This window comes from Larimichthys crocea, chromosome X (assembly GCF_000972845.2).
Source record: "Larimichthys crocea isolate SSNF chromosome X, L_crocea_2.0, whole genome shotgun sequence".
Lineage (NCBI taxonomy): Eukaryota > Metazoa > Chordata > Actinopteri > Sciaenidae > Larimichthys > Larimichthys crocea.
Window position 1 is genome coordinate 13,742,368 of NC_040020.1, and position 23,101 is coordinate 13,765,468.

At 41.7% G+C, this 23,101-nt stretch overlaps 2 protein-coding genes and 1 long non-coding RNA gene across 9 annotated transcripts in view; 2 read left to right on the plus strand and 1 right to left on the minus strand.

Annotated features, from left to right (window-relative positions):
* Positions 1–3,714, minus strand: LOC109138069 (uncharacterized). 2 transcript variants are annotated; one of them, XR_002041823.2, is made up of 2 exons: positions 3,586–3,714; positions 1–990 (listed from the first exon to the last, which is right to left on the minus strand). It is a non-coding gene; the product is annotated as an uncharacterized LOC109138069 (long non-coding RNA). The 2 variants fall into 2 exon arrangements; XR_003463025.1 differs by having other exon boundaries at positions 1–985; positions 3,586–3,697.
* On the plus strand, positions 886–9,773 carry LOC104935786 (ETS-related transcription factor Elf-1). 3 transcript variants are annotated; one of them, XM_027283264.1, is made up of 7 exons: positions 886–1,017; positions 4,035–4,161; positions 5,857–5,961; positions 6,157–6,312; positions 6,414–6,488; positions 7,348–7,543; positions 7,662–9,773. In XM_027283264.1, exons 3-7 carry the CDS (start codon positions 5,889–5,891, stop codon positions 8,275–8,277), a joined length of 1,116 nt encoding a protein of 371 aa, XP_027139065.1. In that variant the 5' UTR covers positions 886–1,017; positions 4,035–4,161; positions 5,857–5,888; the 3' UTR covers positions 8,278–9,773. The 3 variants fall into 3 exon arrangements, with proteins under 3 accessions (XP_027139065.1, XP_019112810.1, XP_010749980.1); XM_019257265.2 differs by lacking the exon at positions 886–1,017 and adding an exon at positions 3,761–3,901; XM_010751678.3 differs by lacking the exons at positions 886–1,017; positions 4,035–4,161 and adding an exon at positions 4,305–4,515.
* A 1,366-nt stretch (positions 9,774–11,139) lies between these two features.
* sugt1 (SGT1 homolog, MIS12 kinetochore complex assembly cochaperone) overlaps positions 11,140–23,101 on the plus strand; it is a 28,362-nt gene continuing 16,400 nt past the window's right edge. For 2 of the 4 annotated variants that reach the window (XM_027283257.1, XM_027283256.1), the window contains exons 1-10: positions 11,143–11,284; positions 11,399–11,447; positions 12,096–12,186; positions 12,514–12,583; positions 12,812–12,882; positions 15,197–15,250; positions 16,354–16,382; positions 16,621–16,646; positions 16,898–16,994; positions 18,323–18,430. In XM_027283257.1, coding sequence (XP_027139058.1) covers positions 11,271–11,284; positions 11,399–11,447; positions 12,096–12,186; positions 12,514–12,583; positions 12,812–12,882; positions 15,197–15,250; positions 16,354–16,382; positions 16,621–16,646; positions 16,898–16,994; positions 18,323–18,430 — 609 coding nt within the window. In that variant the 5' untranslated portion in view covers positions 11,143–11,270. Of the gene's footprint in view, positions 11,285–11,398; positions 11,448–12,095; positions 12,187–12,513; positions 12,584–12,811; positions 12,883–15,196; positions 15,251–16,353; positions 16,383–16,620; positions 16,647–16,897; positions 16,995–18,322; positions 18,431–23,101 lie in introns of all 4 variants that reach the window. The other 2 variants (XM_027283259.1, XM_027283258.1) reach the window with 2 other exon arrangements.

Sequence of the window (23,101 nt, forward strand, 5' to 3'; positions counted from 1 at the left end):
TCATGCCACATGTTCCATTTTTATTTATGTATCTGGGAACGTATGCACAACAGGTTAGATTCTGTTATATGAGGTTCACAGAGAGGGTAGTTATGCAACCATCACAGCAGTGACAGTATGCAGTCTGGCTGCAGAGGGCCCGTTTTCATAAGAGTTAATGAATTCCAAGAAACTAGTGTCAGTGATCACATAACCTCTCCCATTCCCCCAAGTATCACTGAACCACACTCTGCGATGATAACCATATAAGCCCCTTTTGTTGTTTATTGAAAGAGAGAGGAAGGAACGGAAATGCACTGAACACTTTTTGTTACGGGTGTTGGTGCAAAATTTTGCCACTAGGGAGCATCAGGGACTGAATAAAGACAGACCCCTGCTTTACTTCATGTGTGTCTGTCTGCAAGCCTTTTCTGCCTTTGTGTCCACATTTATGTATCTATATCTACATCAGCCTGATATGTAATGACTAACTAAGCAAGGCATCAGATAAAAAAAGGCATAAAATGAAAATCCTCACTCGTGGAGCTGAAGCTGGCATAATGATTTAATATGATATTTAGTGGGATCATCACACACGTCCACTGACTTGTCAACCCTCATATAACCCACACGGCTGTTTGCAGATCGGTTGCTTGGCTCTCTTCTGCTTTACATTGCAAATACGCCCGTGTTTACATTTGCTCCACACTGACAATGGTCACTATGGGTTACCTTGACTCACAACACAGGTAACCAATCAGAACTCACAGGGGGGCAGTTCCCTGGAAAAAAAAAAAAAGAGGAAGCAATAACTGAGAAGCGCTGAAGGGAAGAAGAGAAAAAAAATCAACAGGATCTACACTGATCTAATGTCTGTCACTTTCCTTGGTGAGTGGAAAGTCACAAAGGGGAACTGGTCCCAGGTCTGTAGGCAGATGAAGGCTCTTGGTTTGCCAGAAGGGATGAGAACAATTTCCGTTTCTCTTGTGGATCCTCCAGGCAGCTGCTGCTCTGCCACATACAAGATATAAACACAAGGTAAGCCCACCTCCTCTTATTCCACACAACATGCCTGTTACTCTGTATACTGACAAATACTTCACACAACAAAGAGGGAAAAAATCACTTGTAGCTCTTTCTGTGAGTGTGTGCTCCGTGACATGTGCTGAAGGGAAAGTGAAAGTGTTTTTCACAGAGTGTGTGTGTGAGTTTCTGAGTGTGGCTGTTTGGCGCAGTTTAATCTGCCCGCCAGAAATGTTTATTAAAAAATAACAGTACATGATTTATACCAGGAAGGTTGTAACAACAAAGGTGTGTTGTGGCCACCTCCACGCTCACACACACACAAACACACACGCGCACGCACACACTATATTTCACTGTGTTCATTTAACAAGGCCCTGTTACCCCAAGCAACAAGAGGGGCTTATCAGCTGCTCCCTCACTTGCCATACTGTTATCAGCCTGGCCTACTTCACACATACACACTCTCTGCCACTTTCTGTCAAACACAGCCGCACTCTCTCTATCTCGGTCTCTGACTCTTACACACACATACACGCACGCGCAAACTGGGGAATGAATGTTATGGGGGCTTATCAGTGTCCTTAGGGCCCTGGCAGCCACTTCACAGACTCAGATCCCAGTGCCGAGGCCACAGAGACAAACCTATGTGACCGGAGTACTGATGAACACAGGCTCTGTACTGTCAGAGGCGTTCTGTATAGAAGTGGCAGGCTGCAGGGCTCGCTGACAATGAACATATACACATGGCACAATGGCAGACAGAGGTGGCTACCACTCAAAGAAAGAAAAACAGCACAGATACAGATGTTTTGTCAGTGACCTCATTGTCTTGTACACTTGTACGGAACACAAAATGCAAGCTGCATTAGTTATGTTTTGTAATACAATCATTTGATACTGGAACAGGCCATGCCAGCTTGCCAATGTGTATATCCAGAGCCTGATTTTCAGGTTTGGAAGTGGACAGTAGTTATTAATTATGTTCCACATGCACTACAACTTCAAGACAGTCAGAATAAATATATGAAAAAGAAATCAGCTCATGTTAGTTTAGATTTAAAAACATATGTGTTATGTATCTACGAATTATTTTCTCATAAAACAGTGAATGTCTGTGCAAAAATAGTGAAAAATAGCCATCACATTCCCCCAGAGAGCTGACGTTGCTATCTTCAAATTGCTCCTTTTGTCTGAGGATTAAAAAAAAAACAGCAAATATTCACATTCAAGAGTCAATTCCAGATATTTTTGCTCAAAGGATATACAAAAAAATAATCAGTAATTACAGATACTGTTAAATGATGCTGTAATCTAATCAAGCTTTGCATACTGCACACAGAACATTATTGAGATTAGGACTCTTCACTCGTGTCCTCCATTTCACTCGTGTCCTACGTAAATCATAGAGCACCAAAACAACTGCACACATCAGAGGAAGTCGAAAAATGAGAAGGCCATTGCTGGCAGAGATGTTGGCAGCGTTCTGGCACAGGAACGCAGGAAGCGGTGCCTCCTAACTGAGCTGTGCTTCCTGTGTGATAACTGACCCAAACATGTTGTGCCTCTATCACACACATAAAGGCAAAGAAGTGCACTTGCTTTCTTTTTCTCTTTGCCAGCCAGGGTATTAAAAAAAAAAAACCTCAAGAACTGTGAGACTGTCAAGACAATTTCAACCAGACTGAGGATTAATGGGATTAAAATGTAGGAGCTGAATGATTATATTTAATTCCTTGGAAGTGATTTGTTCACAGTGGGAGATCTATTGAGCCTAAATGTTTGCGTGATCTTCAACAGAAAGGAGCTGAAGGTGAGTGCAGGTGTGCAAACAGTGTGTACAACCTAAATTTGAGACAGTTGTGAGGGGGAGCGGCAACAGAGGAGACCAAAATCACTCAGAACTGCTTAAAAATGAAAGACGGAGGAGTGGGGTGGTGAGGGGGAAATAAGAGAAAGGACTGGGATCAAGCGATTATGAAGGAGTAATGAAGAGGAGTTGGCTTTATAGCTTTGAATGTCCCCTTCACAGTCATGTTGTAAGGAATGTGGGAGTAACACCCCTGAAACCTTGAACACTGTGCAAAGACATGATGTTCATGAAGTTCAACACCAGCTGCCTCCCCCCTACTCTTACCACACAGCCCAGCCACACATTGCAGTGCAAATGCTTCCTTCCTGTTGCTGGTTTAGCCTCTTTTAGAAGAAAGATAAGAGCAACAGAATGAGATATATGAACACAGGAAGCCAACTGAGCTGGGGTTTTTTTTTCTGCCGCTCAGATCGCAGTGACTGCATTTCTTCATTTGGACATTTTATTTTTAATAAAACCGGTTACCACCTGATATTCACTGCAGGTGTGGTGATCTCACTGTGTGTTTTGCCTCTAACGGCTCTCCAACCCCCCCACCGACACACTTCAGTCTGTTTCTCTCTGTTCTTCTCTGGCAGGTTCAGTCAGACCACAGGACAGTTTAGCAGCCCCCACTTCCTCATCGAGAGTCGAAGCAGTGCGAGCGAAAGAGCGAGCGAGCATGAGTTTCCTGTGACGCCTCTGTGTCTCTGGTCAATTAGTATACTCACATCACTCTGCCACTGTTGAACCGTGTGCTGGATGGAAAGAGGTCGACCCTCGTCGTATCCTGGGGGGAGCTCATTGGTAGATCTACACTGACAGTCAATTTGCCGTTCATCCTAAAGACACAAAACCTGGGACACATCGGACCTGTGCAGTTATTAATAGTCTTCAGAGAAAAGCTGTGATGCTGCTTTCATACAGTTAAGGTCGTGTGTGTGTGTGTGTGTGTGTGTGGCGGGGGGGTGTTTGAGACATTCAGCCATGCTTCAGCAGTCAGAGCTCATCTTTGACTTCGCCAGCGACCATGTTAACACTTCACAGGTGAGTACGTTTGCGTGTTGAAACAGAGATGGTGTGTGACGCAGCTTGAAATTCAGGCGAAACTGACAAACTGTAATCTAATCTGATCAAACTTTTGTGTGTGTGTGTGTGTGTGTGTGTGTGTGTGTGACAGTTGGGGAGTTATTCAGATTACCCGGCGGTGATTGTGGAGCAGGTTCCCCATCCACACCTGCTCTCATATGCAGGTCTAACGTGTGAACAGACAAATGCAGAGGAGGATCACCAGCAGCTGCTCAAAGGTCAGTGCATACAACACACACACACACACACACACACACACACACACACACACAAACCTTTCATGACTGAGGCTCACCTGCTGTCCAGTAGTCTGCTCTATTGGGTTTTATTCAAGTCTACTTGTATTAAAAGTCATTCCAGGTATCAAAGGCGGCCGGGGCTTGCACATGCGCAGTCGCCACCTAAGCACACACATGGACCACCCTCCGCAAATATTCAGGAAGTGAAACAAAACATTCCTGGCTTGTGCCTGCACAAGACAGTTAATGAATCATATTAGGATGTAGACGTGGTCACTACGGGCTACAGCACATATGCTAAAGCTGGTTTCTCACCAGTGCCGGGAATTAAAAGTAAGTTATCGGGTTGTTTTGTTGTTTACTCCCGCTGGAGCTGAGGCAGAGAGGGCATGGCGAGGCTCGGTGGAGTTAGCTAACGGTGCAGCACTCGCAGACAGCTGTGTGACATTTTATTTTTTTAAAAGCGCAAACATTTCGGGGCAGTGTCTTACCTGCTGTGTGTGTTTTTAAACCTGGCGTCCGTTTTGGTGGCTTTTCTCGGCGGCAGACAGTGTTTGAGCCCACGATAAACAGCTGTTAGCTAGCAGATGTTTTTCTAGCTCACTGCTCTGCAGCCTGTTCACGTCACGTAAATAAATGCGCGCAACACAATGGACTCCCTCTTTTGTTTTAATAATCCGCCTCAAGGACATACATGTGGTAAGACGTGTGCTGAGAGATGGGATGAATGACACAAGCCCATAGCTGCCCATATGGTTTGTGCGGAGGCGGCAGCACTTTAAAGCAGTGAAACATCACATGTTAGTGTTATTTACCAAAGTGTGCACTGTGCTGAAGTTTAGCAAGCGATGTAAAAAAAAAAGAATTAGGCACTATTTGCTGCTAAAATAATTGCTGCAATCACCATTTTGGGTCATTAAAGGGTCAGTTCACCTCAGTTACCTGCCAGATGGAAACATACTTTGAGTTATTCTGCATATTTATTGCCACGTTAATCGGTGTATTTCACATGGTCAGTCACCTCAGTTTCAGATTTTGTGTTATGTGTGTAAAAACTAGGTGGCAAGGCATACAGAAAACTCCAAATAGATGGCTAAAACTGATGGATTTATGGTTGTATGCCAAGTGTAATGGCATGAAATGGAAACCTGACCAAACCTACTGACAAAAAAAGTCTAAACATTTACAATTACTAAGACACAGTGTCTCGTATGAATATATATTTGCGGCCACAAATCCATCTCAGCTACTGTTTTTTTCTCTGTGGTGAATTACGACTGAACAATTCCAGGAAAGCCCATCCCGTGTATAGAGGCGATGAGACAATGAAAGGGTACTTGAACGTATCCGATAGGGCTGTGGAGGCACATTAAACAAAAACGGTTGAGAACCACTGCCCCATGTCTCCAGAAGCATGAGTTTACATTCATTTGTGGTGTTACCAATTGTTACAATCTGTGCTTTTTTGTCACATAATTAATATACATCGTGATATAATACATTGTCTGTGGAAAATGTTCATAGATGAAGCACCAAGACAGGAATGTCTGCTCCTAGTCAGGCTGTAATCCAGCACTTGAAATGCCTGACATATCAAGGTGTTTCATCACATTTGAAATCCTCCTCCACCTTCTAAAATTTTTTTTTGTGTATGTTACTCCTCTCTCTCTGTAGTGGAGCCATGTGAAAGTGGAGAGGAAGAGACCATGGAGACACTTGTTGCTGCCGACTCGCTTCTCAACATGGACTGCCCTGACACCCTCTCCCTGGAACACTACTGTAAGCACACACACACACACACACACACACACACACACACAAACAAACACCGGAGTTAACACTGCTCATATGTTTGTGTGCACAGGATGCAAAACCTCACTCCCTTTTCGATGTCTGACTGCAAGATGTTATTTTTAGTCGAAGTGGTCACAGTGCTGCTTTCCTTCATTAAATCTGTTTATGCCCCCCCTGCAGCCCAGACCTTCTTACCATCACTGGGTGATGTCATCAATACTCCTGTTACCCAGGTGACCGTGTCAGCAGAGGGGATTGTGGGAGCTGTTGATCAGCCACAATGGCACTCGCTGCACACAAAGAAGCCTGCGGCACAGCTGCAGTCCAAGAAGAGAGGTCAGTCACTTTGTGGGTTATCAGCCAGATCCGAAACTTAATCTGGTGTGATTATATTAAATATCTCATAAATGACCTGCTTTTATTCTTCAACCATGTAGGGAGAAAACCTCGGCATAGAAGGGCAGAGTCTCCAACGCCAAACATTACAGTGAAGAAGGACAAATACAACAAAGGTACTGTCGCACATTAAAAATAATTGAGCTGCTTTCAGACATGGACCTCGTTATGACACTGTGGTTTTACATGTCATTGTCATATTTGAATAAGTGTCAGGGTGAGCTTAGATGTCACAACACCACACTGTGTCAGACCTCATAACATTTTCATAACCCTTTTAGTACGGCGCATGACTGAATTTAATGCTGTCAGAGGAATGTGCAGGCCGCAGCAGTACAAGGTGCACAGACAGGAAATAAACACAGGCCTTGTTCACCTTCTGAAGAGCAGCTGTAATAAATTCATCACTCAATTCAAATTTTTTATGTGGAAAAAACAGGCGTATTCAAAGAGTATTCAAAATCTATGAAACATTTTGAATGAGCAAAATATTTTTAAAAGTATTTTTTTTTCTCTTTACACCATAAATAAATAAATAAATAATCCAAACAACAACACTTCCTCTCTGTATTTTTATGGATAGTGAATGATTCTCCAACAAAAACACTTTACATACATCATTTAAGCAGTTAGGATTCAAACATCCATCTTCATGTCTTGTCATTCTGTGCTTGTGTAACTTTATAACTTCATAAGTCACTAATGCAGCCTGTGAGAGAACAGAACACTGGTATCGTATCTTTTTATCTCACTTCTGCTCTCTAGCCATGAGCTCTGGCTGAATGAAGCACAAGCACGTGGCTCCCCCTGCCATGTCTTAATAAAACCATAAGTAACATTTACACCTGAAAAGGGCCTTGGATAGATGGATCACAGGGGATCACTTGTCACTTCTCCGACATAACTTTTACAGATATTTCCACGTTGTTTTAATGTATTTCCTTTACTATCACGTTTCCTGTATTTGTGCTTCAGGAGGAAACACACTGTACCTGTGGCAGTTCCTGATGGAGTTGTTGCAGGACCGACAGGTCTGCCCCCGCTACATTAAATGGACTAATCCAAACGAAGGAATTTTTAAGTTGGTCAACTCAAAAGCTGTGGCCAGACTCTGGGGCAAACACAAGAACAAGCCAGATATGAATTATGAGACAATGGGCAGAGCACTCAGGTAAAGTACACTGCTCAGAAATGTAATCACAATTTGGTCATGTCTTTGCTTTGGGTACAGTGTCTGTGAGTAGATGTACAGACTGCTTTGTTAATGCTGGATCATTGTGTTCATGTAGGTACTACTACCAGAGAGGCATACTGAATAAGGTAGAAGGCCAGCGTCTCGTCTACCAGTTCACCTCTCTGCCCAAAGACATGATTTATATCACAGATGGCGATGGCACCAAAGAAGAAGAAGATTATGATGACAATAGTGGCAATGATGAGGGTGTGAGTGATGACTCTGATGACAGCACGATACCTTCTAGTGACCAGTCAGTGGATGAGGAAGATTCACACCCACCACAGAAGAAAATGTCCTCCAGCTCTGTCCGAGCTCCAGCTACCCAGCGGACCAGGCCTGCTCCCAGGCCCACAGTCCAGCGTGACACCGTCCTGCGGCCTACCAGCACCAGCTTGATCCAGGAGCAGCATTTGCCTATTGTTTCTGCCGAGATGCTGCGGACCCTCCAGAACCTACCGAAGGTCCAGTCGCTTCAGCCCGCAGGTCACGCCTCTGTCTTCAAAACAGCTCAACTGCTGGGGAGTCTGTGTGAGCGACAGGCTGCTGCTGAGGTGTCTGTAGATGGTAAAGGTGTTCGGGAGACACTTGATGAAAAGTCACACCATGGACAGAAAACTTCACACGTGGAGGCTCCACAGCTGGTGCCCCTAACTAACTCTGACCATTAGAAAAAGACCAGTGCCCAGTCACGACAACACACACGTGCACACACACTCCACTGACTCAGGACCAGTTACAGAGCAGCACTTTGCTGCGTGTAAGATTCGGAGTATTGATCTAGGATTATTTGTATTTTAGATGAATTCTAGATCAGTGTTTCCTCCGTGACATCTGAGGTGACAGGAAATTGTCAGGAACCAAAATCTCAGCACGTCAGCAGGTTACTTTCTAAGTAAAGGCAGCCTTTTAAAGCTCATGTCCTTAATCGCAGCCTTATGACGTTCTCTGTAGCCGTTAACGAGACAAGACACCAAAGACAGACAGACAGACATGCACTGGAATCTACTGCCTCTCTGTGTCGTGTGCCTCTGCTTGCACTTCACCTCCAGCTTCATGGAGCACATGATCTGATCAGCACGCTGTGCCTCTCCTTCTTTGACTTTACGGTCGTCCTCGTTCCCTGCTCTGTTTTTGTTTTCTTTTTGTTTTTTTCACTCTCACATGCTGAATCATTCCTCTGCCTTGAAAATGGCTTTGCACTAATGTTTTACCTCTGCTGTATGTTTTCTTCTCTAAGTGCCTGAAGATCTCAGTCCATCCTGTCCCCGTGCTTCTTCTGTTCCTGGTAATCATGAGGTTATTGAGGGAAAACATTCCATATTATTAATAATATTATTATTATTTTTACTGAATTTTGTTTGTATTGTGAATTGTGGAAAAAAACAAGGGATCACTGTTATTTGTAGAATAGTAATTTAGCACTGCTGCTGTTTAGTCGATGTATCTGCACAGTGGACCTTCCTTCTGTTGACAATCACTAGTGAAATGGTCTTGTAGCTTTTTCTTTCGCTACATTACCTGTACAGTCATACTGATATTTAGCCTTTCTGCTATGCACACATTATTTTTAGTTGTTACACATATATAAATGCATATATGGACCTCTGAAGCCTTGATATCTTTATATGTTGTGTGTTATATACTGTATGTCTGTGAACATGCTTGACATTGTGCCTTGTTGCCATTCTCTCCCTCAGGTTAAAAATTAGTTTTACCGCACAGACTGTATACTCTATGCAAGGAGTAAAACCGCTGGCCCTTTATGATGAAGTAATTTTGAGTTAAATGTTTTCTCTTCAGTTCATCTTAGCCTCATGAAGCCAGCCCAAGTTCACCTCACTCCAAATGAAATTTGAGCTCGTTAAGAGTTAGGCTGCCTTCTGTGATGCTAAACCTGATTTAGGAGATGCTTACACCTGTGCCTTTGCCCCCACCTTCCCCCCAGGGAACCCTATGCAAAACTGTTTTCACCTTATTACTGAGAAAGCTGTTTATTTGGAATCCTCTCACTTTGCTTCATCTCGATACTGTAAGTTTTACCGATGTGGATTTGAAAGCCTGTAGCAGAGGGAGAGGTGGAGTTTCTGTTCCTTTATTTTTGATGCGTTCGCTTTCGTGTTGAAAAATGATAATTATATGAAATAAATGTAATTTTATCATTGTCTGTGTGAAGTTCATTCTGACTTATTTATTCACCCACATTTAGTTTGCCAGCATCGCACTTTTATTTTTCACGCAATTATTCAAGTACTGTATGTAAGTAGTAATTGGAGGCACATAGGTTACTTAAGGACTAAGTTATACTTTAAGTAGATATGTGTATATTTCTTTTTTTTTTACAGCTTTAGTTACTTTGCAGATTCTGCAGAGACTTTATTGATCCCTGTGTGCAAAAGTTACCCAGGAGTATATTGAGTAATTAAAATTAGCCCCACCTTTATTGGCTGCAACACAGTGATGTACACGTTCAAAATTATTTTTATTGACAAATAAGATATGATACTTCCAATTACAGATATACTAACTATATTACAGTTATCCTTTTTTTTTAACATATATGCATGTGTAAACAGTCACATACACATACACAAAAGAAAATGAACAAAAACACTGGTAAAATTGAGGAAGAAAATAATTGAATAAAATTACAGTGCAGTGTAAAAAAACAACAACAAAAGAACAGAGAACACCTCCCACCCGTGCCCCAGTTCGGCTCATGACCAACACACATATTGCTGGTTATTTATGCATTATAAAATATACATTGAAATAACAAGATTCAGTCAGGTATACCTCTAAATTAGTGAAATAGCAAATAAAGGGTTGCCATTTATGGAAGAATTTGTGATGTACACTTTAATAATTAAAGTGTGGCTATGCTGTACCCCACTACATTTCAAGTATCCATCCATTATTTGTAGCCACTTATTTTCATTGGGGTCACAGTGGGGCTGCCAGCTCATCACAGGGCACATAGACAACCAAACAACCATTCACATTTATATATCCTATGGCCAATTTAGAGGCACATTAAGTGCATGTCATTGGAAGAACCCACGCAGACACCTGCTGAGGTTACATGACGCTTTTATCCAAAGCGACTAATAGAGAAGGGACTAAATATAATATAATATAATATAATATTAATATAATATAAATATATATATATATATAATATAATATAAATAATATAATATAAAATAATATAATTATAATATAATATAATTATATATAATATAATACATAAAATAAATATAATGAACCGATATAGATGAAACTACAGAGGATACAAATGAAGCCAAATTAACTCTATCCTCTCACAGCTACATTGAAATGTTTTATAAATATTTTAATGTATTTAACAATCTAACAGTTGGGATATTTTTACTGTGAGGTGTATACTTATTCCACTATCTTTTATTTTTAGGTTAGAGGTTAGAGTATTTAATGGCAGCTCTTTCCTTCATGTCAAAAAAACTCGCTGTCCTTTGAGGAAGCTGCCGTGTCATGAGTCCTCCGGGCCGATAGGTGGAGTACCGGCGGTGTGAGCGCGGTGCAGTCGGATGTTGACGGGCCTGCTGCTGTGTGGCTCACGTTTCCAGCAGTCCCACGTCTTGCTAGAACTTTCCTGTCACTCTGGAAACACAGTCACAGCAAAGCCATGGCAACGGAACGGCAAGTGATACCAAACATTACAATATTTATACACTTTTATTATGTTCACGCGGTGTTTGTGCGCAGCTGGTTAACGGTGGCTCTCTCTCTCTCTCTTTTTTTATTTTGCTTTAGCAGCTTCCCCGATAGCTTCATTGACGAAGATCCACAGAAAGCTCTGCAGGTCAGCCATAAACAGACACACCATCAAACATCTGGCGGCTCTGTCTGATCATAACACTGATCTGAAGCTCTTCTGACCGCTGTTGTTTTGTTTTGTGGTGTCGGTGTTGATAATGTTTCTCATGTCGACGCTGTAGCTAGCCAAATTAGCTCGTAACGTTTCCTGTTTGTGTGAAGAGCTAACTTTGATAACAGTGCTGCTGCTCTGTGTTCACTTTGAGACTTTGTTGCACTCTGTCAGTCATTAAATAGTCATTACTGTATGATGTCGGTAATAAACAGCCTCGGTTTAACACATATCCAGCTGTCAGCGTGGCGATCCTGCAGTGTCATCCTCAACAGATCCAAGTCTTTACTAGTTTTATTGACTTTCAACATTTCAAACACACCCATCTTCTATTTGTTCCTTGTTATGAGTATAAGACTGTTCTGTGAACAGTTACCACACTGTCCTGCAGTAATAAGTTAATCATTAACTTCCACCAGCTTTATTTGTCAAATCCATCCCAGAATAACACATTACCGTGCCATTGTAGCAAACAGAGGAGACACATCGGCATATCATTTTCCACCTTTGTCACAACTCTTTCAGATCCCAAACAGTACTGGAACCTGTCCACTAATGTGCCTCATCTCTCTTTCCCCGTAGGCACTGAATGAGGCCTTACAAGGAGACTCTGAGAACGCTGAGTGGTTTTGCCAGCGTGCCTATGCCCACACACTTCTCAAAAACTACAGCTGTAAGTTCACACGCATGTGCTGACAGACATTGTGGTTATAATGCAACTTTAAAAATGGCTTGCAGGGAATATAAATGTGTTCAGATTCTTTATAAAAAAAAAAAATTAAAGTGTTTTTGATAACTGCGTACAGTATGTGAGTGTATTGTGGTCTAGTGTTGAAAACACTGTAGAAGGAAATAACTTTCTGTCAGATCTTGACTTGAATTAATAAATTAAATAAGCAGTCGGCGTTCACTTGAGGAAATGTAGGTGGTGTGACTATTCATGATGCAGTGATACAGTCTTTGAATGTATGATAAACATAGTGATGTCTTCACTCTGCAGGTGCTGTCGATGATGCCAAAAAAGCACAGCAGCTACAGCCCAGCCTTCCCCTTGCTTTCATGCGAACAGGGTGTGTACAGTGATATAATGAAGATAATTCTGTGTTTCAAAAGCTGCAATATAAAGCTGGCTGGTAAACATGAACTAAAAAGCCAGCCATGAAGTTTATGTACCAGAATTGCTTTACTTGTTTAACTTCTTTAACGATGCGTATGATCCTAATTTTATGTGTCGGAAAAGGTTTTCCCACATTGTCCATTCTAAGTGTATGTGACATGTTTTTATCTCCCAATTGCAGAATAGCAGAATACCACCTTCACCGCTATGAGTCAGCACATGCAGCTTTCACTCAGGGACACCAACTGGATGGTGAGTACAGCCTATTTTGGCTTTCAGTATAAACTTTCCATCATCCCACTCTTTACAAACCACTGTTCGCAGCAGTACCCAGTCTGCTGCTTCGCTCCCCTCATTGAATAAAGTGCTAACCTGTGTCCCTTTTAGCTTTAGGGATAAAATATTCAAGGCATGGCAAGTTTATTTATATAGCACATTTCATATAAAGAAGCAATTCAAGATGTTTTACATAATGGAAGTTTCAAAAGGCACAAGTAATAAAAGAACATTAGCAAGTTATAAAAAGACTAATAAAAGGCATAAAAAGGTTTAAAAAAAAGAGAGAGAGTGCAGTTTCGTTTTAAGGTGGTAATCAACATAAAAGTTTCAAAAGTAGTTAAAGCTGGTGCAAATGTGAAATACAACACAGTACGAATGATCGCTTACACTGTGGACAGCATTACAGGACAGCTCAAACATAGTTCTGATCAACATTGGTTTTATTAGTGTAATATTTCAATTAGGTACGACAGAGTTCATAAAAACTGAGCTTCAGCTGGTCTTTCTGCTGACTGTTTTTAATTCATTGATTATTTATTTTGATCAGAAAATGTCATAAATGTTAAAAAATGCACATGGTTTAAAAGTACCACAGTGAGACACCAAGACCTTCAGGATCAACCAAGAAAAATGAATTCTGTGCTCTGTTATCAAAAATTGGATTTTTTGTTGATTGGATGGTGAACACATCTCTTCTGGAAATGACTCAGAAACTCTGTGGGGAAATATACCTAGGAAAGCCACACTCATCTTCTTTGAATGCTCTCAGTCTCTAACCTGTGGTTGTACAGTTTCACGGGGCTCTGATTATCTCAACAGGTCATTTTATACAATGAGGTCAAGTTTTTTCCAGTTTCAAATGATCTCACTTCAATGAAATGGGTACTATGGTAACTAACATCATCACACATGAATACAGTTGGGCTCCTTGCATCCACAAGAGTCTCGGCTTTCCAGCCATACCCAATTTATGCATTTCCAATTCTGTTTAGGGACCCCGGTATGCAGAAATATTCAAATAAAGTAGGCGAAAATAACACATTTATATTGCTGCATGGTATTTGCCCAAAGCTGCGCAGGATTAGCATAAAGTGGCCATGTCTGTAAAGAGAAGATTTGTGGGTACACATAACAACCATTTACATTCAGATATGTTGAGGTCAAAGGACCCCTTTGAAAATTTCATAGTGCCAAAATATAGCTTCATAACTTCAGAGCATTGGTCTGCTGGTTTTATACGATGCAAGTCTCTCGCTCTAGATTTAAAACTGCGTTAAACACAAAAAAGGTAGCAGGCCTTACATTTACTGACCGAAATTCTTCCTTCCAATCTATAAAATATCTAATAAATAATCTGTAACAATAAATAGACAAGCATTGCAAGTCATCATTTAACAGCAGCAAGATGTTGAGGGCTTTGTAACAGTTCTACCAAAACATCAGACAAACATCAAAAATATTCAGTATTGGGTTTACCTCGATGAATCCATCTAAGATGTTGGATAAGGATTAAAACATTTGAAACTCTTAGTCCAGATCACAAAATGCGAGTGAAGCCAGTGTCTGTCTACGTTGTTCACAACTGTATCCGCTGTCAACCAAGACGCTATTATCCCCGTTCTCAATATACAGATCAGCCGGGACCAAAATCTCATTAAATTCTCTATTGTAGAGTTTTAATGTCTCCAGCTCAGTTTGTCAAACTGAAGGTCGCCCAAAAAAAAAACTAGTACAACAACACGTCGATTTCTCATTTCATTATAAACTCGATTTTCTATTCATCAGTGACCTTGACACTTACACGTTTTTGTGACAATTAAAGCGGCTTTGCTTTTGAAAAGCAGCGGCTATAACAACATCACTGCCATAGAGAACAAGCTGGCTTTGTGCTAAAAACACATGCTTTGAGTCTTTTTTGGGGTGCTGACTGTATGTGGCTCTATCGGCAACTGAATAATTGGTCGGAATTAAATGAGTAGGATGTTTGAAATAGATTAAAAAAAAGACTCGGGAATTCATTTTTAGAGTTAAACTAATGAAACAAAGTATTAAAGACACTTCAAAAACACACGTGTGCCCATTTTCTTCCAGTGAGTTCTGCTTTGAAGACTAAATGAACACTTTTAGCCTCTCTAGCACTTACTCACCCCTTTAGACTCAATCAGCACAACCCTGATACCCTCAGATGTTTTTATGAAATACTTTTAATTTAGCTTTTTCATATCAGCATATATTACTTCATAACAAAGCAAAACAGCACATTTCTGATCTTTTTTGTCTTTTACAGTTTCTGACAAATCATTTGAGATCTGGATCCAGCGCTGTGCGGAGGTGATGGGAAGTAAGTCGCTTTTAAGTCGCTTCTAAAGTTTTATTATTTTATTTATTTTCATTCAAGGTATCAAATATTAGCACACAGTATTGCCTGTGGTGGTTTCTAAAAAGTTTTAAGGCTTCAAAATCCATTATCACTTGCACTCTAACTTCTATATATGTATATATCTTGCTCCCTACTGTCAAACACTAAGCTAATTGGCACAGTCAGGGAGCTGATCAGCCCATCTGATCAAACAAACGCGCTTGCACGCGTCCATGAATCTACAGTATGCATTCGCAGTGGTGGTGGTGGTGGTGGTGGATGAGTGTGCAGGCAGAGCTGCTTTTGTCCAATAAAAGATGCATGCCATGTCTGGGTTGGTGTGTCTCTGTTTTCTGGTGATGCCTGGGCCCTCTGGATCATCTCGAGTAAACAAGAGCATGAGTTTTGACAAACACGCTTCACACCCGCATGCACACGTACTCCCAGGAGTGGTATGATTCATCTGAGTTAACATTACTGATGTTTGAAAGCCCCCGATGAGACTCAACCCACCCCCTCCTCCTCCTTCTCCTCCTCCTCCTCCTCCTCCTTCATAGGCCTGCTCGCAGACAGCACGCGCGCACACACAAACACACAAACAACTACAGACCCCTCACACCCAACATAACACCGGGTTATTCTGTCGCATGTGGCAGCAGCCACAAAAAAAACAGACACACACACACACACACACACACACACACACACACACACATATAGTGTTTTTCCCAAACAGCCCCCCTCCTCACCATTTCAAATGCGACCTCATTAAGACAACATTAACACGCCTCCCATCTCTTCGCTCTCCTCGCTCTGTGTTCTCTCCCTCGCTAATGAAGTAAGTGAATAATGTATGGCAGCATGCTGGTAAACGGTGATCAGGCTTGCTTGGGCTCACAGGGCTTATAATGGGCGTGGATGGACCAGTAAACAAACTGGTGGCGAGGATGGGCGTGCGTGTGTGTGTGTGTGTGTGTGTGTGTGTGCGCGCGTGCGTGCGCCTTCTCATAGGTTCATGATCATATTTAAGAGTTCAGTGTAGCTTAAGGGGCGGTTATTAAATTATTTTTCTTCTCTCTTCTCAGAGCAGACACAGATCGTCGACGACAACAAGGTGAGTTTCTCTGCACGGCCACTTGGGGGCATTGTTGCTCTCAGCATCAGCAGAGAGAGTGTCAGCCGTGTGCATGCTCCTGCTACAAAGAAGGAAGCCTTACTAAGCTTCTTTTGTTGTTGTTGTTGTTGTTGTTTTTTTGGTTCCTCATTTTTGTCCTTTTTGTTTCATCCCTCCACCTCATCTCCACCATCTTCCTCTGTAATTGTCCTCCCGTCTCGGGGACCGGGTGACCCAGCAGACGGCAACAGTTCCACAAGTGAAGTAAGTGCATAAATGTAAACACACCTTATCGAGGCATCTGTTTGTAATGTTTGTTTTATTTGTTATACCAGCGTAATGATTGACCGAGCCTTAATGAGTCGAAGCAGCACCGTTCTGTGTAACTGGGTGAACAAAGACGATCCATGTTAACGATGAGCCGGAGCTTCTTTGTTCTATTCATCATGTTAGTGGTGAAAATTGAAACGGCCTTCAGACTTTTGAATCAGTTTTCTGTTGTGTGTCTCTTTCAGACATGACTGGTACCAAACAGAATCTCAAGTCATCGTCACAGTCATGGCAAAAAATGTACCCAAGGATGGTGTGTGTGCCAACTTCATGGACAAAGAGGTATAAACACACACTTAAAGGCAGTATCCAAGTGAAGGGAGTCTGTGTTTTACGGTGTATGTATGTGTGTGTCAAGCAGAGACGGGTTAGCTCTTGGGTGTTTCCTCAGGGGGGCCCATTAGATGGGTCTCATACACACAGACACACTCACACACACACTCGCTCCCCATGGACCCAACTATGCCTCCAGTGGTGCCTTGTTAACATTGCTCCCAAAGTACAGATCTAAGAACAATTTACCCTCCCCAGCTTCTCCCACCTCCTAATTGTCTGTAGATAGAAGGCATAACTGATCTAGGATCGGCTGCAGAGCCCCCAAGGGACAATCCTCTTTCTTTCTTTCTCTTTTTACTTTTTCTCTTTCCACTTTCTCTTCTCTTCTCTCAGAGGGCTAACTGCAGGGCACCCCAGGGAGCGGCTTTGTCTTTCCTAATAGAATAACAAACTGAGTTTACCCCATTTCAAAAGAAATAGTTCACTTGCTCTGAATCACACAGTCACTTGTTAATCCTCCTCTGTGGTGTGAAGTACAGATAAGTTCATATATTTTTTACTAGGTCAGTATATACAAAAGAAATTAAAGATGAAAAGCGCTGGTTCCAGTTATTTTCCCCGGTGACTGAGCATGCAGCTGCTGTATACCTACAGACGGTGCAGGAATTCAACTGGAAATGAATATTTAAGGCTTTGATAGTTTTGTGGAATTGCCCAAAAGCTACTTTAGTTAACTTTCTAAGCTTTTATCCCAGATGAACTATTTCTAACGTACGTTTGGTCTCAAATCAAAAAAAAAAGTCCACTTTTAGAGAAGTGGTAGGTGGTGAATTGCAGACAATTACAAGTTGAAGTGATGTACTGTACAGGCGAGTTATCCCTCGAGTGGGCAGTTTTTAGTGCTTCTTTTTCTATACCAGGGCAGCGTTTGCCAAGTGACAAGTGTGTAAGGAAAGTGAGGATTTGGTCCACAGCCGAGGCCATGTCTCTCTAAACCAACAAGCCACCCACCCAGTGAGTGACAGGCTGTTAGGAGCTGTCTGACCCCCCCCCCCCCCCCTTTAGTTAGTGGCTGAAGGGGACAGGGTGAGGATCCTCGGGCCGTCACACCAGCCACATCAGATGATTATTCTCATGGACAAGCTGACACCTTCACCCCCCTCACTTCTTATCTTCCTTTTTGTCTTGTGTGTTTTCTGCAGACTGCAGTTCAATAAAACGAGAATATCGACACCACGGTTTCACAACATTATTTTAAAATAATATATCTCCTTGTTGTCTACTGACACATTTAATGATTTTAAGGATTAATGACTGTTCTGTTGTCTCTTCAGCTCTCTGCCACGATACAGCTGGTATCAGGAGAGAACCACAGCCTCCACCTCCACCTCATGCACCCCATCGTCCCTCAACAGAGCAACTTCAAGATCCTCTCCACCAAGGTATCACTCGCTTTTAGTTTAGCTAATGCTGTCAGCGTGTCGTTGAAACTTCTACTTCCTATTTGAGTCCACTGCTGCTGTGCATATTTTACACTCTGACATACATCTCTGATGATTTGACGTGTCCTTGACAGGTTTAACAGACATTCTACTATGACGGATGACTTGCTCATGAAGCAGAAATAAACTGTGTGTCAGGCCTGTATGCTTTCAACAGCGATTGTGTTAAATGGTCCATTGTGCACTAAAAGGTACATCAAGGCACTGTGATGTGTTCTCTAATGTTAAAGCATACAGGACCAAAAGAAAAACACACACACTGGCCTTTGTCCTGTCTGGTGTCACAGTGACCACGACTGACCAAGATGCAATAAAATAGCAACAAAGTAAGGAGATGACATGGCTGCCTGCATATAGCTGGTTATGGTTGTGTCATTTCTGTCAATCTTTGTTTTTAGAGAGGTCACAGGTCAAGTTAAAGTCAGGATATGTGAAACTTTCCTGTTTCCTCATGAAATAACGAGGAATTTAACAATTGGGTTGTTTTACAAACGATACTATATAACCTGTTTTTCTCCACGGCAAGCAGCTGTCGTGGAAAATAAGAGCTGAAAAAGCAGAATTTTTTGGTCATGGAAACACTCGAAGACTAAGTTTTTGAAAGTCAATGAAAAGTCTTTGAAATTCGACTCAGAATCAGTGAGAGCACTGTATGTGGCCTTGCTGTCCCAGTAGTTACTCTCATCAATAAAGAAGCAGACTATTAAATATGTCAGGGACCATCTTTTATGTAGCTATAAAGAAAATATGATGTAGTAATGTCACACGCTGGAGGAATGCGGTCCCTCTTCTGACGACGCTTCAAATCTTTGAACTGCAACAAAGCCAGAGAACATAAAATAACATGATATCCTCGGTGTGTGTGTGTGCGTGCGCGTGTGTGTTCAGGCTTTTATTGTGATTATTTTTGTGTACCTTTAACCACAGGAATGAATTCAGGTAACTATTAGAAATGCAAAGCAGAAAAACACACGAGTTTAAGCAGCTCACTGAAACTGTGACTGATCATTACTTGGGTTACCAGTCTGAGATTAACATCATAATCTCTTCAATAATTTAAAGCGGTGTAAAGTAGGGTGGCACTAATTCCTTAATGCTGGTAAAGCTCAGTGTGGCTGGAGTAGAAATGAGAAAATCCACTCTCCCTGTGTACAGTGCGGCTCCCATGGAGACGTTATCTGAGCAGCTAACAGGAGATTCACGCATATGCACAAATCCTCACTCCTACGCACACACACATTCATTTGGGCTCTCTGAGAGTTCCTCTGCACTGTTTAAGGTGATTACGGGTCTAATGAGTAGGAAGGGCACTTTTTACTATAGACTAATTAGTGTGTATTCTCGAGGATGTGGGCTAATGAGTGTGCTGGCTGAATGTGTGCTGATTCAGGCTTTAGACCACTGTCAAGTTTTAGCCCGAGGATCAAGAAGGCAGGTTTTTGTACGAGTTGCTTGTGATTGTTTTGTTTTTTTAATTATTAAGGAGGAGGAATTAGTTTTGTAGGGCATTGATCAATCGGTCTTGTCAATACAGTACAACATTAAACTCTACTTTCTCCATAAAAACTATTATTCTGATGGTGGTGGATGATCTTTCCGCAGAGTTTAGACACATAATCTTTAGTTGTATCCTGTTCTAACTAACTTGAGTCGATTCACACTTGTAGAAAGTATTTATGGCTGCATATTGAACACTTTTTAGTTTTAACCAGCTACTATTGAATGTCAGGGCAAAGTACACATTTTTTGAATGGATTCTCTCTGACTTAATTCATGTATTTTGACAGTGTTTGGCCAGACTTACTCAGCAAACGCAAACATGAGCTGCAGTATTCAGTTAATTAGTTGCTGCATCTGCATATATTTAACTCCTTATTTTCTAAGGCAGCGGCTCATTAACAATTCAGTTCCTGGACTGATCCCAGGACGGCACTCCAGATGGAGTTCAGCCATGAGATTTCACCAAGGCTCAAAAATAAATTATAATGTAGCGATCTTCACAAAGTTTACTTCAACCAGAGTTAAACCCCTCATCAGGCAAGAAAAGTTTATCACTCAAAAAGTGATACTACAGCAATAATCCTATCATAAACCAATGGGAGACCTTTAGGGGACATGAAAAAGATCTGTACTGAGACGCAGAAAATATATACAAGTTATCTACATAAGTAGAGGAAGATTATATTAATGCAGCTGATGTTTGACTAGAATACTAAAATAAATGCTGGCAAATGCATATAAATACTTTTGATTTTTTTAATAACCACCAAAGTCTGATTGAATCTGGCAATAAAACAAGAGGACAATATAAGCTTTGTTGAACAATGGATTTGAATGATATTTACCATTTAAACCTGTAATGACCACTTTCTGGTCGTGGAAACAAGTTGTGAACATATTTAGATCACCAAAACGTGTTTCTGCCAAATACTTTAAGTTCTCTCATTTTGGTGACTGCTTGGTCGAACACAGTGTCGTCATATCCCTGCTTTTGTGACCAAAAAGTAGCTTTTATATATAGATTTTCAGCAGTTTTTTGGGGCAACTTTGTCATTCATTTGTCGTTGTGCTGAGTCATGTTCCTAGCTACCCGATGAATGTAAGTCCAAATATTCACTCTTTTAGCTCTGTTTTTGGTCTCATCCAACTCTGAGAAAACATACCGGGCTCTCAAGCTGCTGAATTCTCCACTATGTTCACCAGCTAGTCACTAAATGTGTCTGTCTGCTGTTTGCTGCTGAGCAGATAGTGTGCTGTGGGTTTTTCCACAATTTTTGCTAAAAACAGCTGCCTGCTCAGGCTGAAAACGACACTATGAGAGCAGTGAGAGTGAAGTAAAACAGTACTGTGTGACAGCTAAACAAGAGCTGAAACATTCTTATTATGAGAATATTGATTAGAGCTGTTTAACAAGTTTGGCTTCTTTTGTAAAATGAAATAAAGGTTTTGTTACTTTGTTTTGGTACTTGTTAAAATATTTTGTATACATTAAATAATATTAAAGCATGGGTGCCAAAACTGGAATATCATTTCAAACAATACCCAGCCTTATATACAGTATGTTTCTGTTAGATCTGTATCTGTGTAACATCAATGAACAAGCATAAATAACAAAAACTAACAGTTTCCACTGAGTGCCTAAATAGATATGCTGCGGTATTAAGATTGAAAATCCCCAAAGAAGCCAAGCCACAGAGTTCCTGAAAGCAATGGTGATATTTATTTTAGTCTATTTACAGTAAGGCCACAGGGGGAATGAAAGGGCAGAGCACGATCACAGGTGCTGGAATTATATGGTGCCACAGTAGCAAAAAGATGTTTGGAAATTTGATTTAGTAGCGTTATATAACCTGACATCTATATTGTGTTCGGTATATGCACTGGCTACACGGTGCCATGCAGAGGCCGACCTGCACAGAAACTGCCCCCTCTCAAAAAAAAAACTCTCACTCACTTTCCCACTTTTCCATGGCAACAGCAGACACTGCATACCAGAGGTGCACGTGGGTTGCAGCTTAAACAAGGGCTCAGTCTTAGAGAGACCACAGCTGAAGATAGTCTTCGACTCTCTCTCATCTCTCTACAGTCTCTCCGTTGTCTTTTTTTTTTTTCCTCTTTCTTCCTCATTTTGTCTTTGTTTTGTCACTCTCGCCACGGCCCCTCACAAACACACACACACACACCTCCTATCTTCCTCTTATGCTCTTACAAGCACACACACCTACGTCTAGGATAACAAGAGTGAGTGTACAAGCCCTCCTCCTCTCCCACAAAGCCCCGACTGTTCCCTGGTCCACTGGGCTCCTCCGGTACACATGGCCCCTACACACTTACACACACACACTCACATACACACACAGAGCCCACCAAGCTGTCAAGACAGCATAGAAGCACCTAACTCTTTAAAACTCTACAGGTGAAATGTGTGTGTGCACACGTGCACGGCAACGCGAGAGACCTAAATAAACTGAGCAGCTTTCTCAATGCTGCTCTCATTTCAATATTTTGGAGCCATTTAATTTTTCTGAAGCCAAGGAGCCACTGGGGAGAAAAAAACATTCAAATGAACAACGGCATCAGCAAATCAAGTTTCTCCAGATTGGCATGCATCCCTAATGAGCATTTAAAAAAAAAAAAAAAAAAAAATGCATTGCCCTCGGAGCTGTTGATTCCCAACCAATGTCGGTCTGTCTCTCTCTGTAATAGGCTGCCCTGCACTCTTGGCTCCACAATGTTTACGCTTCATCTCCTCGCTGTCTTTAAAGACAACTTAGCAGGGGGAGGCTAAGCCGGGTGTGAGTGTGCAAGCGCGCGCACACACACACACACACACACACACACAGATACAAATACAGAGGCTGAACAGTAATCTTTCAACACACATGTGCCATTTACACAAAGTATTTGCAGTGTGTGTGCGTGCGTGCTAGCACATTATCGTCAGTGCGACCTCCTCCTGTCCTCCGCCATGACAGACATTCCAACCGCAGGGGTCACTGCGACAACGGGGAGCCAATTACACACCAGTGTGTTTGATCAGAACAGACGGCCGGATGCGCACACACTCAAACGCGTGCGCGCAAACATACTTTGAACGCTATTATCGGATCC